This window comes from Artibeus jamaicensis, unplaced genomic scaffold (assembly GCF_021234435.1).
Source record: "Artibeus jamaicensis isolate MK-2021 breed Jamaican fruit bat unplaced genomic scaffold, CSHL_Jam_final scaffold_1019, whole genome shotgun sequence".
Lineage (NCBI taxonomy): Eukaryota > Metazoa > Chordata > Mammalia > Chiroptera > Phyllostomidae > Artibeus > Artibeus jamaicensis.
The window spans coordinates 30,068,627-30,087,162 of record NW_026522025.1 but is presented as its reverse complement, the minus strand read 5'-3'; the positions used below and the strand labels follow the sequence as shown (position 1 = coordinate 30,087,162).

The following is an 18,536-nucleotide window of genomic DNA, read 5'->3' as shown; positions in this document are numbered from 1 at the left end:
CCTGGGATCCACCCACGGCTGCTGGTGCACCTGGGTCACGTACTCTGGTCTGTCCAGTGGATCTTTCCTGCCCGACCCCGCTCTGCTGCTGGCTCTGCCCCTCTTACCAGTTTGGCTGAAGGGTTCGTTGTTGTCAGACTTCCGTGTAGTTCAGTTTTCTGTGGTTTGCCTGCATTTTTGTTGCTAAAACTTTGTTGTTTTTGAACTTGGTTGTATGTGAAGGCACAGTCCTTCCACCTACGCCTCCATCTTGGCGGAAGTTGAAAACTACTTCTTTTAAAATATTTTAATGAGCCTTTGTAGTGATTCACAGGGTCCTTTTCCTTTAATTCTTACTGGAATTTTTACTAAATTTTACTTTGCCCTTGATTTAACATGCACCTTTTCAGAATTTAGTGGTTATTCTTCCATTTTTTTCACATGTGCTCTTTGTTAAGCTAACGATATTAGAACAGTCAATCCTTTCTACTCTTATGCTATTAACACCCAAAGTTAAAACACCAACAAGATAAGTGTTATCATTTAATGAGGAGAAATGAAAATTACCTTAGCTTCAATAATGAGTTTTATTTTCTGAATATCTGATTTTTAAGTTGGTCAATTGCACACTGTACCTCAGTGATCTGAAGTATAAGGTTATTCTGTGTGAGATATATTAAGATGTCTTTATTAAGGATAACACCTATACATTTTAATTTTTAATTGCCTTGCTAACATTAACTATAATGTGATTAACAAAAACCATAAGAGCAAATCATGAAAAAAATCTATTCCATAAAATAAACATTGCTTTGGAGTAAATTACTATTAACCTGTTGATTTGTTCAGTTTAGGGGCTGCTTTCTCTTTTGTTCTTCTGTCATCATTCATGTATTATAAAAATAAATAGGTATTTGCAAAAATTATCATGAAATTAGTACCACAAATGCCAACTATTACTACAAAAGAAATATGCTTAAGATATTAGAAAAGCTTTAGAAATTGGCATAATGCTTTATTAGCTGAATGAGTTAGCATTACTTTAAAATAATTAATAATAAAGTGGTATATTTCATATAAGAAAACTTATTTAGTACAAGTAAACCTATTTAATATAAGAACACTTTTGGTTACTTTTGTTTGAAAAGTTTATGAAGTATATGGTCAACAAAGAAATTATTTAAAATTTTAAGAGGCCTTTATGAAAATAACTATCATATATTGAATTTGATATAACAGCTAAATAAATACTACCAGATATGCTAAAAAGTTGTATCAGCTAATATGGACAAAGCATTACTTGAGCTTATTTAGATTTTACATTAAATTTATTTAAAATGGCAACCATCTGCCCTGGCCAAGTGGCTTGGTTGATTGGAGCATCATCCTGTACACCAACATGCTGCAGGTTTGATTCTTGGTCAGGGCACATACCTGGGTTGCAGGTTGCTGGTTCAGGTGCCTACAGGAGGCAACCAGTCGATGTTTCCCTCTCACATTGATGACTCTCTCTCTCCCTGCTCCTCCCCGCTTCCCCCCTTCCTCTCTTTCTAAAATCAATAAAAACGTATCCTCAAGTGAGGCTAAAATAAAGTAGTAAACTTTTATTCATAGAAACAGAGAACAGATTGGTGGTTGCCTGAGGTGGGGCATGGGGGAATTAGGTGAAGAGGCCAAAAGGTACAAATTTCTAGTTATAAGTTAATAAGTTCTGGTGGTGTAATATATAGCATAATGACTAGAGTTAACAATACCGTATTGTATATTTGAAAGTTGCTAAGCAAATAGGTCCTAAAAGCTCTGGTTACAAGAAAAAAATTGTAATGGTAAGGCAATAGATATTAACCAGACTTATTGCAGTAATCATTTCACAGTATATACATATATCAGATCATTGTGCTGTGTACCTTAAATCAATACAATGCTATAAGTCAATTATATAAATAAAATGGGGAAAATATAAATGAGGAATTTTTTAAAAACTTTTTTTAAATAAGATTTTATTTATTTATCTTTAGAGGGGAAGGGAAGGAAAAAGGGAGAGAAACATCAATGTATGTTCTTCGTGTCCCTGTTGGGCACTAGGCTGTGAACCGATCCTTTGTTTCAGTTACACCAGGCAGGGCTAAATGAGGAAATTTTTAATATTTGTATTGTATTTTACTGATTATGCTATTACAGTTGTCCTGATTTTTTCCCCATTTGCCCCTCTCCACCCAGCACCGCCACTTCCTCAGGCAATCTCCCCACCATTGTTCATGTCCATGGGTCATGCATATAAGTTCTTTGGCTAGTCCATTTCCTATATTGTACTTTACATACCCATGGATATTCTATAACTACCTATTTGTACTTCTTAGGCCCCTCACGCCTTCACCATCCTCCTCCTCCCCCCCCTCCCATCTGGCAAACTTCTGGTAACTAACTTCTTTTCTCTTGCTGCTTTTAAGAGTCTTTTCTTTATCTCTAAACTTTGGCCTTTTAATAATGATGTATCTTGGAGTGGGTCTCTTTGCATCCATTATAATTGGGACTTACTGTACTTCCTGGACTCGCATGTCTGTTTCCTTCACCAAGTTAGAGAAGTTTTCTTTCACTATTTTTTAAGATAGATTTCCGGTTTCTTGCTTTTTCTTTTCTTCTGGCACCCCTATGAGGCGAATGTTAGACCTCTTACAGTCCCAGAGGCTATTTATACTATCTTCGTTTTTTTAGATTCTTTTTTCTTCTTGTTGTTCTGCATTGTTGTTTTTTGATTCTGTATGTTCCAAATCATTGATTTGATTCTTGGCTTCATCTACTCTACTGTTGCTTCCCTGTAAATTGTTCTTAATTTCAATTAGTGTATCCTTTGTTTCTAACTCGATCTTTTTTATGCTGCTCATTAAGTTCCTTGAGCATCTTTATCAAGTGTTTTGAACTCTGCATCTGATAGATTCCTTATCTCCATTTCACTTAGCTCTTTTTCTCGAGTTTTGATCTGTTCTTTCATTTGGACCACGTTTCTTTGTCTCCCTGTTTTGGCAGCCTCCTTCTATTTGTTTCTATGTAATAGGTAGATCTGTTTTGACTCCGTGTCTTGATAGTGTGCCTTAATGAAGTGGGTGTTCTGTAGGGTCCAATAGCTCAGCCCCCCCTGTCACTCAAGCTTGATGTACTCAAGGTGTGCCCTTTATGTGGGCTGAGGGTACACCCTCTTCTTGTAGTTGAGCCTTGGTTGCTGTTGGCAGATCAATGGAAGGGATTTACCCAGGCCAGCCAGCTGCAAGGATTGGCTGTTGATCACTGACCACCCACCTGCACCCTCCATGAAGGATCAGCTGTGCAGGGGCAAGGTGGTGGTGCTCTGACGTGGTCTGTAGCTGTCCACTGGGTGTGTTGGCCCTGGGGTTTCCCAGGTGGTGCAGGCCAAGGTCATCCCTCATCTCTGTTTTGCCTGGGGCACCCTGTCTGAGCTATAAAGCAATCTGAGATGGTTGCTACTCATGCTGGGCTTGGAGATTCCCAGGTGACACCAAGTTGTGACTTTATAATCTGGCTGCTGCTATGAGGGCTCACTAAAGCCAGCTGTTGCTTGTTTGATAGGATTGAGGAGCCAAGACCAGCCATTCTTATGGAAAAGCAGCTTGGGTGGGCCCGTAAGTCAGTTGGGGTGGAGCCTCTATGGATATCCAAAGCAGGTCACACAGTGTTAGCCAGGTTGATGGGAGTCTCAGATATGGCACCAGCCTACTGGCTGGTAGCGGGGAGGGCTCAGCAAAGGGATAATGGACCCTGCTCACCCCGATGTCAGACACTTCATTCTCTCCTTGTATATCACTGGTGTCCTTCAAGCTGCTACCCTAGTGCTGGAGTTCACAGGGAGCGAGTCTGAGTATGTTAGTCCAGGTGTGGGTTCCCCAAGAGGAAATGCTTAGGGATCCAGCAGCCACCTCCATTGTCTCAATCCCTGCCAGTTCTTTAAAATGTATTTATTTATCTTTAGAGAGAGAGGAAGGAAGGGAGAAAAAAAGAGGGAGAGAAACATTGATGTGTGCGAGATACATTGCTCAGTTGCCTCTTGCACACCTATTACTGGGGACCTGGCCCACTACCCAGGCATGTGCCCTGACTGGGAATTGAACCAGCGACCTTTTGGTTCACAGGCTGGAACTCAATCCACTGAGCCACACCAGCCAGGGCTCCCTGCCAGTTTTTGCAGCCAGAAGTTGTGGAGAGTTATCTTCCTGGCCCTGAAATCCTAGGCTGAGGGCCCTGGTGTGGGTCTGGGACTCCTCACTCCAGAGACATCCCTCCAGAATTTTTATGTACATGGGTGTGGGGCCAGCCCATTCCACATCTGCACCCCTCCTACGAGTCTGGATGGATGGGGTTTCTTCAATTCCATAGTTGTCAGGCCTCCATTTAGCTCGATTTCTGACATTCCTGAGTGATGGCTGTTCTATATTTTATTTGTAATTTTGATGTGGTTGTGCAAAGAGGTGAGCCATGTTGGCCCACATCACCATCTTGACCAGAAGCTGAAATTTTTAATGTTTCATCATGTCTAAAGTTAACTCAATAATCTTAATCATGATTAACATATAAAAACTTTTTTGGATAAGTAGAATCAGGCAACCAAAATTAAACAGATAAGTGGCTCCTGGAGTTTGTTCTTTAATTATATGGTGGAAATATAAAAAAATTATACTTCCATTACTTCAATTAAAAAAATAAACTTCATGTCTCTGATTTTTCAATACTCAAGACTATCTTAAGAAAAAATAAATTGACAAAATTTAATATAATTTAATAATTTCTTTAGAAAATCAATAATTTGAGATTCTATGAATGTTATTAACTTACCCACACATAAAAGAGGAATGTAATAAATAACTGTTTGTCCCCCACTGTATTTCATCATGTGTTCATCTCTTTCCCATAGAGTCAGAGAAAATAAGCCTAACCTCAGGGACAGAGTTGTTTGTAATTGGTCTAAGTCAGCATAGAGCATTCCCTGGTAACTATTATTATTCCAGAGTAGGCCCGGTTGATCCCCCACCAAGCAAAAGGGCAAGTTTTGTATGTTCCATTTGTCTGGAAGAGGTTCTTTCTTAGTTTGGAGGCATATAACTCTACTTGCCATTAGCAACTCTATTGCTACCATGAGGGAAAGGTGTTTAGTAACCAAACAAACATTTGAAAATAATCAGGAAATACTGGGTTGGCCAAAAAGTCCATTATGTTTTTTCCATAATACAAAAGACACATTTATTCATTATCACCAATATTTTTTTTAACTGGGATATTTTCAGTATGTTGGCTATCTCCTGCCTGGTATATAACATTGGTTGTTCTTAGTTAATGTCTCAATTTGATTGCTATCAACTTCAACTGGTCTACTTGACTGTGGAGCTTTGTCCAGTAAGAAATCTCCAGCATGAAACTTCACAAACCATTTTTGACACGTTCAATCAGTCACAACACCTTCTGCATACACTGCACAAGTCTTTTTGCATTTCAATTGTGTTTTTACCTTTCTTGAAATAGTATGTAAAAAGTTGCATATTTTCTCCCATCTTCAATATTAAAATGGCTACACAAAAGTTCATCAAGTTTGATAGGTTTTTTTTTAAATGTCCTCTGATATAACAGCTATCACAATACAGTCTAACAATATTGTTTCGAATAAAGCTAAAGACAACTAGGTGCTATGAGAGCCACTGTAGGGGACAAAGTCATACAACCCAGTACCAGAAGCGCCTAGACATTTAAAGACATCATTACACTGGTGATTGTATCTCCTTAGCATCATGCATTTTCTTTTTGTTTAAGCCAGTCTGAGTCAAGGTTTATCTGCAGCCCAAAGCATCCTAAATATAATAATACTAACAATTATAAAGCAAACATTTTAAATAGAATTTCTCTAATGGAATATGAGCACATTTAGTAGCACCTTAGAGTTTGTGATGTTTGCCATATTCTTCGGTCTCATCTTGACCTCCCTGGCTTTAAGCTGCATGAGCAGAACTCTACTACTGCATAAGCATAGTAGAGTTCTAAATCTTCTGGAAATTTTACTAAAACCCCCTCCAGTGATGTTGTCACTTTCTTTGTTTCAAAGCATTTTTATTTCGAATTATCACAAGCTATAAAAAAAAAGCAAAGGATGTAGTTTGAGTTTGACTAAAGGATTAAACTGTTAAATGTAAAAGGGATCCTAGAGTTAATTTAAACTCTTCTATTCCCTCCCCTCCCTTTCTTATATGCTGAGAAAATTAGAGCTAAGAGAGAAATGTTTCTTAAATAATAAATAATAAAAGTATTTATCTACAAATATAGTGAAATAGTAACATAGCCAAAATCCATGACCAAGTTTTTCTTTAAGCTTATAATTATTTCTGGGAAATATTTATTTAAAATATTATATATAGTAAAATGCACATAATTTTTATTTTGATTACTATACCATAATCTGATTGGATTATGGAAAATTTATTTATAATTTTGAAAGATAGAGGCATAACATACTTTTTCTAATTTTTCCTTAGTCTTTTTCAGACCTCAAGATGATGTGTTTTGTGATATCTAGTGGTGCTGATTCATCTTTTATCAAGTTTATTCCACCTATATCCCCAGAATTGTGTGGATCAGATATCTCAAACCTGAGACCCTCAATTAGAAATTCAACACTACCAGCTAGGAAACTGCTTTGGACCTGATGAGGTTCTAACTACAAACTTAACAGCAACACCAACTGCATGCTAGATATATGCTACATAATATCAAATTATGTTCATGTTGATTTTTTCAGATCATCAAAAAAAATGTAAACATCATATTTAAAATACTTTATATAGTGATTTGATTAAAATTATACGACTACATAGAACTTAACTCAAAATTTTAACTATTGCCCTATATGTAATCTTTATACCTTATATAGTAAGCATTTCTTTCTTTTTTAAAAAAGATTTTATTTATTTATTTTTAGAGAGAGGAAAGGTAGGAAAAAAGACAGGGAGAGAAACATCAATGTGTGGTTGCCTCTCCTATGCCCCCGATGGGGGATCTGGCTTGCAACCCAGGCTTGTGCCCTGACTGGGAATGGAACTGTTGACCCTTTGGTTTGCAGGCCGGCACTCAATTCACTGAGCCACACCAGCCAGGGTTCTTTCTTTCTTTCTTTCTTTCTTTCTTTCTTTCTTTCTTTCTTTCTTTCTTTCTTTCTTTCTTTCTTCTTTTCTTCCTTTCTTCCTTCCTTCCTTCCTTCTTTCCTTCCTTCCTTCCTTCTTTCCTTCCTTCCTTCTTCCTTTCTTTCTTTCTTTCTTTCTTTCTTTCTTTCTTTCTTTCTTTCTCTCTCTCTCTCTCTCTCTCTCTCTCTCTCCTTCCTTCCTTCCTTCCTTCCTTCCTTCCTTCCTTCCTTCCTTTCTTTCTTTTCTTTCTTAGATCTTTCTAACTAATCTCTCTGCTTCTGTTCTTGTCCCTCTAAAGGCTACCATATAGCAGTCATTCTGAATATTCTAAAATATTTTAAAAATCATGTAAATCCCTAGCTTAAAAAAATCTTCCAGTGGATTCCCACCTTACTTAGAATAAAATCCAAATTCCTAGAATCAGCCTATCCGTTCCTTGCTGGATTTTTATTTTTTAATACCACCCAAGGATATGTTTATTGATTTTTTTAGAGAGAGGCAGGGAGAGAGAGAAAGACTGACGTGAGAGAGAAACATTGATCAGTTGCCTCCCTTATGTGCCCCAAGCAGAGCTGGAACCCACAACCCAGGTATATGCCCTGACCAGGAATCAAACCTGACACCTCTTGGTGTACCTGACAAGTCTCCAACCAAGCCACCCAGCCAGGGCTTCTTGCTGAACTTTCGTTGTTATTTCCCTCCACATTCCTCCTTAGTTATCATACTCCGGCCACACCGGCCTTCTTTCAGGTCCTAAGACAGAAAACTCATTCCTATCTTCAGACCTTGACATTTAATATCCCTTTTGTTCCTACTGTTCCCCACTATCTCTTTACATGCTTGCCTCCTTAAAAATCAAATCTTAATGGTACCTCCCTATAGAAATGCTGCTCTTGGAAACCCTAGCTAAAGCATCTCTCCTGCCCATCACTCTTTACTACACTCTTTTCAATTGACACCTCAGCTCTAATTAGTAGCTGACACTGTCTTATTTGTTAAGCAAGCTCCTTAGAGGAAGGGCCACATTTATTTATTGCTATATCCTCAGCAGTTAAAATAATGCTGGAGCCCTGGCCAGTGTGGCTTAGTTGGTTGGGCATTGTCCAGCAGGGCATATGCATGGGTTATCGGCTCAGTCCCCTGTCGGGGAGAGTCTCACATCATTGTTTCTCTCCTTCCCTTTTCCTCCATCTAAAATCAATAAGCATGTCCTTAGGTGAGAATAAAAAAATTTTTTAAATCAATGCTGGAACCCTAGCTGGGTAGTTCAGTTTAGAGCATCATCCTGATACTCCAAGGTTTCAGGTTCAATCCCTGGCCAGGGCATATACAAGAATCAACCAATGAATACTCTCTCTCCTTCCCACTTCCTCTCTCTCTCTAAAATCAATAAATAAAAATTTTTTAAATGCTGGAACTGAAGCACATAATAGGCTCCATAAATATTTAATGGCCAATACATGCCTTTAATTTGAAATGTTCCTGTTAAAATGGAAAGTGACTGATCATTCTCATTTTATAAATCAAAAGAGTGAGGCACAAAGAAGAGGAGTAGCTTGCCTAAGTAAAAGATTGATCTGGTACTACAATCAATCTTTCAATTTCTAGTCCATCCCTTGAATCCGTCTAATAAAATTGCTTGTTTGATGTGCAACAAGGCTGAGTCGCTGTCTTCACTTTCAGATAACATTTCAATACTAGGATGTAGAGCATTCAGAAATGTCTCCTGAAATTGTCTATAACCTTCAGTCAATTCTAGTAATGAAGTAATAATTTTGCTGTAAATTGAGAATCCTAAAATCTGTTAATTCCATATGCACCTGTTACCCTTATAATTCTCAAGTACAACCCAAAACACAGGACACTAAAATCATTTGACATCTCTCAAAGCATTAGCCTATACTTTTTTCACCCTGGCTCATTTTTTCCACGTCTACCAGTTATAACAATAATGTTTCTATTTCTATTGCAAAGAAACTACCTCCTTCTTCTACCTGATTCCTATTCATTCACTCATTCATTTATTCTTTCATTCATTCAGTTTAGCAAAACAGACAGACACACATAAAAAAATTAAGCACCTTGAGGAGACTAAGGTGATCCAGGCTTCTAGAGTGAGATTTAAGCTGAGATTGAATGATTAGTGAGAAAATAGCCAGTTGGAATGGGGAGAAGAGGATAAAAGGAGAAGGTAGGACAAGCAGATGTAGATGGCAGAGGGAAAACCATGCCGAAGGCCTGAATCCAAGAGGAGGCACACTTCAGATGCTGGCACATCTTTTCCTGGATGTCTTTCTTATCTCTTCCAGCTAATTTAGGTGTTCGTCCTCTGTATTCCTGCACGGAGTTCTGTAATTCCTTTATCATAGTACTCATTTATCAGGACGTATCATTACTGCTTAACTTGATTGTCATTTCCCTGTTGGGCTGTAAACTCTTGAGGGCAGGGACAAGGCTGTGCCCACTTATTAGTATCGACTGCTAGAACAGTGGCCAAATTCAGTAAGTGCTTAATACTTATATAGTAAATGTGTAGAAGAATGAATAAATGAATGTCCCTTATAAAAATATTTGAATTTTAATAAAAAATACTCTACATAAAGCATGTTGCATTTATTGTATTAAATACAATTAAACAGTAATTTAATGGTATCTGAATTGATCTCATATCAAGTATACCACTTAAACCATAACAGTAAAATAGTAAATAGTAAAAAGCACAAATTCTATAAAACTTAAGTTTTTTATAGTGATAAAAGATATGTAATAAACTTTACCATGATATTGTTTCAGTGTGCTTTGTTCATACTGCTTTTCAACTTTTATTAGCTCCTCTTTAATTCTTTGCAGATACTTTCTTTCTTCCTTTACTTGTTTTATTTGTTTGATAGCCTTCATTCCTAAAATATAACCCATGCTCATCAATGTCTGAAAGCTAAAAGATGGTTCATTTCCTAAAATATAGTGTATAAAACTTAAATGTAGTTTAAAATAAGTTCTACCCCAAATTCTATTTTTCTTCCTGTAATATAGTATTTGCTGCTATGGAAAACTCTGAGGAGTCATTTCCCTTTCTAAGAGTGATACCTAAGGGGATTTACATATATGTGAAGAACATAGTAGGTCCCATACATCTGTAAAGCCAGGTGAAGCTACACAAAACTCAAGTAGTTATATGTCTTGGTTTAATTCTTTTAGTAAATTTATCTTGGGCCCAAAGATTTGTAATTAAATCTTACATGAAAAATGTAAATTTTAGAGCATATTTTTTAATGCAGAAATCATGTTAGTGACCAAACATATGCACTAATTAATATAAAATAATGTAACTTCTTTGTGGTAAAACATGCATTAAAATTTTAAGTTTAATCACTTTTAGTGTATAGGCATTAAGTTACCCACAATGTTATGCACCCATCACCACTACCCATCTTAGGAAGTTTTTTTTTAACTTCTCAAACTGAAACTCATTGCTCATCATACAGTAATTCCCCATTAACATCATTTAACTTTATCTCACAGAATCATCTGTAATTATGGTACATCGTATCTGTACTTATGCTCATCATACTTACTACGAATCTGCAGTAAAGAGACTTCAGTTATTCCTGGAATCTCCACATTGGACTGTAAGTGACTGTAAGGTTGACAAGGAGGTGAAGGAAAATCTTTAAGATCTGGTAAGGTGATGTATTCTTTTTTACCTATCTGAAAGAAAACATGAAAATAAGTAAGATTTGGTAGGGTGATACATTATTTTTCCCCCATCTGTAAGCATTTGATAATATGTAACATAATACATTTTTTACTTAAATGGTGATATTTTTTGCATATATGTATTATACTTACAGACTCTTTCTTATGCTCCAGCTTCTCCATTCCACTATTACTTAGAATGGCTTCAAATGTAAAAATGAAGAAAAAGAGTATATTATTGCTTTCTGAATATGATTACCTTCTAAGATTTCTTGCCTTAGTTACTTTTTACAGTAGATAATGTTGACATTTTTCTAAGCTGGCTATGGTTTCTTTCATCTTGAGTAAATTTTGATCATTTACATTTGGTTAGAAAATTGGATACTCTATTGCATTTTCAAATTTTTGCACACACCTTGTTTTCATATATTTTATCTCTTCTATATTTGTGTTATAGCACCTTTATCTTTTCTGATTTTTGTGTTTCTGCCAATTTTTGATAAATGACTACAAGCCTTAACAATGTTGATGTTTCTCTCTCTACCACTTTATAGATCTTGAATTGTTTCAGTTCTGCTAGTCTTTTTTACTTCTGCAACTTACTAGTTTCTACTTTATCTTTCTTAAGCCCTTGCTACTACTTTGTTTTATCATCCTTTTTCAAGTTTATGTTATTTTATTTTCTTAACTTATAAAATCAGGTTCTCACAGGATAATGGCAACCTCCTAAATCAGAATCTCTCCATACATCCTCCCAACTACTATAAAAAGAAAGCAAATAAAAGTACCCATAATTTATATCTACAGCACAGCTAGGACACAGAATCCTTTAATTTACACATGCTTTAATCTACATGTAAGTGTGGAAATAAACACACTGGACCAGCAGATTGGGTTTGGGAGCCAACGACTGAGCAGAGCCATACATAACTATGCATTAGAGATAAGTATGTGGATCCTGGGAAAGAAGATAACTATGAAGAAGGGTTCCTAGTGTCTAACTGGGCTCAAATTCTGAAAAAAGAGTCTGGCAGCCATTTCTATACAGGGGCCTCTCACAAATACTGCACTTCACAGAGAAGCCTGCACTGAACTACCTGTCTCTGCACTGAACTGCTTGCCTGCACTGTCTGAGTCAACCCTTACAAAGGAGTTCCTAGAATCCCATTTTAATCCTAGGACTGAAGCTTTCCCATCCAATTGGAGCTGTTTGGCTATATCTCCACCAGCATCTTCACTGACCAATCAGAAAAGTGCCGTTTGGACCAAACTGCAAGAGAATTTGGAGTCCTCATTTGCATGAGAACAGACCAATCAGGGACCAGGGGCAGGGACTTCACTCTCTACAAGCCAGGTCCCCCTCTGCCTCAGGGAGCACACTTTCCCTTTCCACCAGAGGCTGAAGGCTGTTTCCCTGGCTGAACTGAAATACACAGATGTCTCACCAGAGCTGAGTAGAACAGACCCACAAAGGATAGAGCAGAGCAGCATAGAATGGAGTGGACCAGTGCACTGCAAAGCAGATCATAATGGAACACAACAGAGCAGAGGAGACCATCTGGGAAGCAAAGCACAGGTGTCTAGATGGAGAAGGGCCTGGTCCCACATCACAGCCCTGCTGCATAACGATTGAGCTGTTTAGCACTGAATAAAGTTTCTGTCTTCACCACAGACCAAACTGGAGATTTCTGTTGGTGTTGAATTGGTGCCAACAGTCATGAATTGACAACTATGAAGATGACACTGGAAACATCAACCACAGTTTTATCTGAAATAAGAGGCCCTTCCCATGCAGTGAAGAAATATTGAGAGTAAGAATGAGATCTAGTAAATCATAGCACTTTCTATGAGGAATCTAGAAGAAAAGGGCTTGTAAAATGTAGGGGGCCAGAGGTGGTAATCATGGGAAGACATCTTTTTTATGACATTTATTTTATTTTAATTGTTGTTCAAGTACAGTTTTCTCTTTTACTCCCATCCCAGCCCACCCACCCAGCCCTCCCCCCTCCCTTCCATTTCCCCCCCCCCCCCCCCAGTTTTTGTCCATGTGTCTTTTATACTTGTTCCTGTAAACCCTTCCCCTTTTCCCCTGAAATTCCCTCCCCTCTCCCCTTTGGACACTGGAAAACATAACTTCTGAGAGGAAAGTGCTTTGACAATAACGGGTGTTATTTCTTTGGTCCTAGATGGTAAGAGAGAAGAGGAAAGTAGCTAAGGTGAGAGCTCTGAAGAATTAGCAGGAAAAGTATCCAAAGAAAACAAACCCCTTCCCCACCAAACCCCATTTATTTAAAAATAAACAGCTGCATTTTGTTGTACCAACAGAAGAGGGTGCTCTAAACCTAAGACGCAGAAAAACCATCAAAATATTGCTCTCTCTTCCTCTATAAGAACACGTTTGTTAATACTGATAAAGAAAAATCTAACACAAGTAAACGTGAACAATATCTTTAAAACAATCTAGCATTCGCACAATTAGTTTTTTAAAACCCTCAAAATTGAACTAATAAGCAAAATAGAAATAGACTCACAGATAGAAAGCAAGCTGACAGCTCTAGGCAGGGGAGCTGGGAGGGCGTAGGGATCAAACCAAAAAAAAAAAAAAAGAAAGAAAGAACTCATGGGCAAGGAAACAGTGTGGTAATTGCAGGGGTAGGGGGTTGGATAGAGGTGGGGGAGGGTAGGAAGATAAATGTTGATGGACAAAATAAAAATAAGTAAATAAATAAATACCCTAAAAATAAACACGTTTTTGTAGATATTAACAAACACTCTAATTTAAAATTTTTAGCTACGAATAACAATGAAAACATAACAGGAACATGTGAAATAAAGTTGGCCAAACAGAAGAAATTAAGGAAAAAATAAAATTGTCTCAGAAATAAATAAATCAGCAATTATCCAAGGAGGAGCAGATATGACCAAATATATAGTAAGGATAATGAAGAATATAAATAAAATGGCAAACAAAATATCAACAAGATATTGTGGCATTGAACAACACCATAGGTGAAATGGACTGAACGGTTATTAATAGAGCCCTTCATCCCCAAGAAGCTAAATACACATTCTTTTCAAATGCACATGGAACATTTTCAAAGATAGACCACATGATAGGACACAAAACAAGCCTCAACAAATTCAAGAAAATTGAAATTATACCAAACATTTTCTCTGACCACAAGGAACTGAAACTAGAAACCAACCCCAAAGGAAAAAACCCAAAACACTCAAAATCATGGAGATTGAATAGCATGCTATTAAACAATGAATGGGACAAGAACGAAATTAGAGAAGAAATCAAAAAGTTTCTGGAAACAAATGAAAATGAACTCGTGACAACCCAAAACTTGTGGGACTCAGGGAAGGCAGTCCTGAGAGGGAAGTTCATAGCAATACAGGCCTACCTAAGAAAGATAGAAACATTTCAGACAAACAACCTAACTGTACGCCTATAAGAACTCAAGGAACAACAACAAATATATCCCAGAGCAATAGAAGGAAGGAAATAACCAAGATCAGAGCACAATTAAATGACATAGAGACTAAAAGCATCAGTGAATCCAGAAGCTGGTTTTTTTAAAAGATGAAAAAAATTGGCAGGCCTTTAAGCAGGCTCATCAAGAAAAGAAGAGAGGGGACCCAAATAAACACAATCAGAAGTGAAAAAGGAGAGATTACAACTGACACCACAGAAATACAAAGGATTGTAAGAAATAACTATGAAAAACTGTATGCCAAAAAATTTGAAAACCTAGGTGAAATGGACAAATTTCTAGAAAAATATAATCTTCCAAAACTCAATGAAGAAGAAGCAGAAAGCCTGAACAGACCAATAACAGCAGATGAAATTGAAGCAGTAATCAAAAATCTCCTATGGACCAGAGCCCTGGACCAGATCGTTTCACAGGAGAATTCCACAAAGCATTTAAGGAAGAGCTAACCCCTATTCTTCACAGACTATTCCAAAAAATCCAAAATGATGGAAGACACCCAAACTCTTTTCATGAAGCCAGCATCATCCTAATCCCCAAACCAGATACAGACACAACAAAGGAAGAAAACTTCAGGCCAATATTGCTGATGAACATAGACACTGAAATCCTCAACAAAATATTGGCAAACCGCATCCAACAATATATTAAAAAGATCGTACACCATGATCCAGTGGGATTCATCCCAGGGATGCAAGGATGGTTCAATATTTGCAAATCAGTAAATGTAATACATCACATAAACAAAAGGAAAGACAAAAATCACATGATCATATCAATAGATGCGAAAAAAGCTTTTGATAAGGTACAGCACCCGTTTAAGATAAAAACACACAGCAAAGTAGGAATAGAGGGAGCATTCCTCAGTATAATAAAGGCCATATATGAGAGACCTACAGATAACATCATACTCAATGGGAAAAAACTAAAAGCTTTTCCACTAAGATCAAGAACAAGACAAGGTTGTCCACTTTCACCACTTCTATTCAATATAGTATTGGAAGTTTTAGCCACAGCAATCAGACAAGAAAGGGAAATAAAAGGCATCCAAATAGGAAAGGAGGAAACAAAACTGTCACTGTTTGCAGATGACATGATAATGTACATGGAAAATCCTATAGACTCTACCCAAAAACTGCTCGACCTAATAAATGAATTTGGCAAAACAGAGGGATACAAAGTCAATATCCAGAAATCAAAGGCATTTTTGTATACCAACAATGAAACAGCAGAAGCAGAAATAAAGAAAAAATCCCATTTGATATAGCAAAAAGAAAAATAAAATACCTAGGAATAAACTTAACTGAGGAGGTAAAAAACCTATATGCAGAAAACTACACAACACTGAAGAAAGATAGATATCAAGGAAGACAAAAACAAATGGAAACATATACCATGTTCATAGATTGGAAGAATTAACATCATCAAAATAAGCAATTTACAGATTCAATGCAATACCTATTAAAGTACCAATGACACATTTCACAGACATAGACCAAACACTTCAAAAATTTATATGGAACCATAAACAACCCCGAATAGCAGCTGCAATTTTGAGAAAGAAGAACAAAGTAGGAGGGATCACAATACCTGATACCAAACTGTATTACAAGGCCACCACTGTAATCAAAACAGCCCAGTACTGGCATAAAAATAGGCATATAGATCAATGGAACAGAACACAGAGCCCAGAAATAAAATCAAGTCTCTATGGTCACTTAATATTCAACAAAGAGGGCAGCAACATAAAATGGAGTGAAAATAGCCTCTCCAACAAATGGTGTTGGAAGAACTGGACAGCTACATGAAAAAAAAAATGAAACACAAGCACCAACTTACACCATACACCAAAATAAATTCAAGATGGATAAAAGACTTAAATATAAGGTGTGACACCATTAAAGTCCTAGAGAAGAACATTGGCAGGAAAATCTCAGATATTTTATGCAGCAACATTTTTACTGATATGTCCCCTAGAGCAAAGGACATAAAGGAAAGAATAAACAAATGGGATCTCATCAAAATAAAAAGCTTCTGCGAGGCTAAAGAAAATAGTATTAAAATAAAAAGAGAACCAACTGTATGGAAAAAAATATTTGCCAATGATACCTCAGACAAGGGTTTAATCTCCAAAATACATGAAGAACTCACATGACTCTACTCCAGAAAGACAAAAAACCCAATCAAAAAGAGGGCAAAGGACTTGAACAGACATTTCTCCAAGGAGGACATACAGAGGATCCAGAGACACATGAAAAGATGCTCAATATTGCTAGCTATCAGAAAGATGCAAATTAAAACCACATTGAGATACCACTTTATACCAGTCAGAATGGCCATCATAAACAAAGCAACAGACAACAAGTGTTGGAGAGGTTGTGGAGAAAAAGGAAGCCTAGTGCACTGTTGATGGGGTTGCAGACTAGTACAATGACTATGGAAAACACTATGGAATTTTCTAAGAAAACTAAGAATGAATCTGCCTTCTGACCCAGCAATTCCACTGCTAGGATTATATCCTAAGGACCCTGAAACACCAATCCAAAAAAACCTATGCACCCCAATGTTCATAGCAGCACAATTTACAATAGCCAAGAGTTGGAAGCAACCTAGAGCCTGTCCGTAAATGAATGGATCAAAAAACTATGGTACATTTACACAGTGGAATTCTATGCAGCAGAAAGAAAGAAGGAGCTCCTACCCTTTGCAGCATGGATGGAACTGGAAAGCATTATGCTGAGTGAAATAAGCCAGGTGGTAAAAGACAAATACCATATGATCTCATCTTTAACAAGAACCTAGACAACAAAACAAATAAGGAAGCAAAATATAACCAAAGACACTGAAATAGAGAACAGGCTGACAGTGACCAGAAGGGAGAAGGGAGGGAATTTCAGTGGAAAAAGGGAAGGGTTTACAGGAACTAGTATAAAGGACACATGGACAACAACTAAGGGGGGGTGGAAATGGGAGGGAGGTGGGGAGCACTGGAGGGGGTGGGCTGGGATGGGAGTAAAAGTCAAAACTGCACTTGAACAATTAAATAAATAGATTTAAAAAATAAAATGGGCAAAGAAAATGAAACATAAAGATAGTAGTAAAATAGATCAGAAAAAAGTAACAAATATAAAAGGTAAAGATAACACTAATTGTGGTCACCGAGAAAAAAGTGGAATGGATCTGCTATTTTAAGTGTTTTCTAATTTTAGAAAACATTCTCGAAACAAAAGAATGGCTGTGTTCCACACGTACAATGGAACATTACTCAGCCATAAAAATGAAATTTTACCATTTATGAAAGCATAGATGAACATAGAGGGTTTTATGCTAAATGAAATGTCAGGCAGAGAAAGTCAAGTATTATACCATATGATTCTCCTTATATGTGGAATCTCAAGAACAATATAAATGAATAAACAAGATTGAAACAGACTCATACACAGAGAACAGATTGATGGTTGCTAGGGGGGAAGGCAGTTGGAGACAGGGTGAAAAAGGTGAAGGGATTATAAAGTACAGATGGTAGTTACAAAACACTCATGGGGATGTACAGTAAAGCATAGGGAATATAGTCAGTAATACTGTACAATAGTATTGTGCCACATGGGTGCCGGGAATACCAGGGAGGCACTTTGTAAAGTATGTGATTGTCTAACCATCATGCTATACACTGAAACTAATAAAAAATAACACTGAATATAAACTGTAACTGAAAATTAAAAATATAAAAAACATTCTTAAGTCACAGGCCTTAATAAACAGGCTACAGGCTTAGTTTGCCTACTTTTTTTCTACACAAAATTTTAAGTGTGGAAGCAGTTAATGGAATATTGTACCAAGGAGCTATTTCTATTATAAGTTGACACTTATCCACTTGATGATTGAAAAAAACATAGAAAGAGAATTTGGAAAAATAATATGTGGAAGACTTAATGTACTCAGCAAGGTACACTATATGGCACAGAATAGAGGAAGACATTTGCCATATATATAAGCACAAGTTTTCACTGTATATTAAAAATTCCCACCAATCAGCAATCTATGGCAGACAATTCAATAGAAATATTTGAAAAGTTACTTCCAAAAAAGTTATCAAAATGGAATCCACATAATATAAAATCATGATCAACTTGAAGAGTATCCCAGGAAGTTGAAATTTCAACCTCAGTGAAATGGCATTAATCACTCACCA

General features: G+C 36.9%; 1 protein-coding gene across 1 annotated transcript in view; it reads right to left on the bottom strand.

The window, feature by feature from the left end:
- Nucleotides 1-18,536, bottom strand: part of SPATA1 (spermatogenesis associated 1) — a 32,115-nt gene that overhangs the window by 3,354 nt on the left and 10,225 nt on the right. The window contains 6 exon segments of the mRNA XM_053655385.1: nt 547-584; nt 587-641; nt 5,915-6,004; nt 6,007-6,107; nt 9,932-10,054; nt 10,730-10,862. Coding sequence (XP_053511360.1) covers nt 547-584; nt 587-641; nt 5,915-6,004; nt 6,007-6,107; nt 9,932-10,054; nt 10,730-10,862 — 540 coding nt within the window.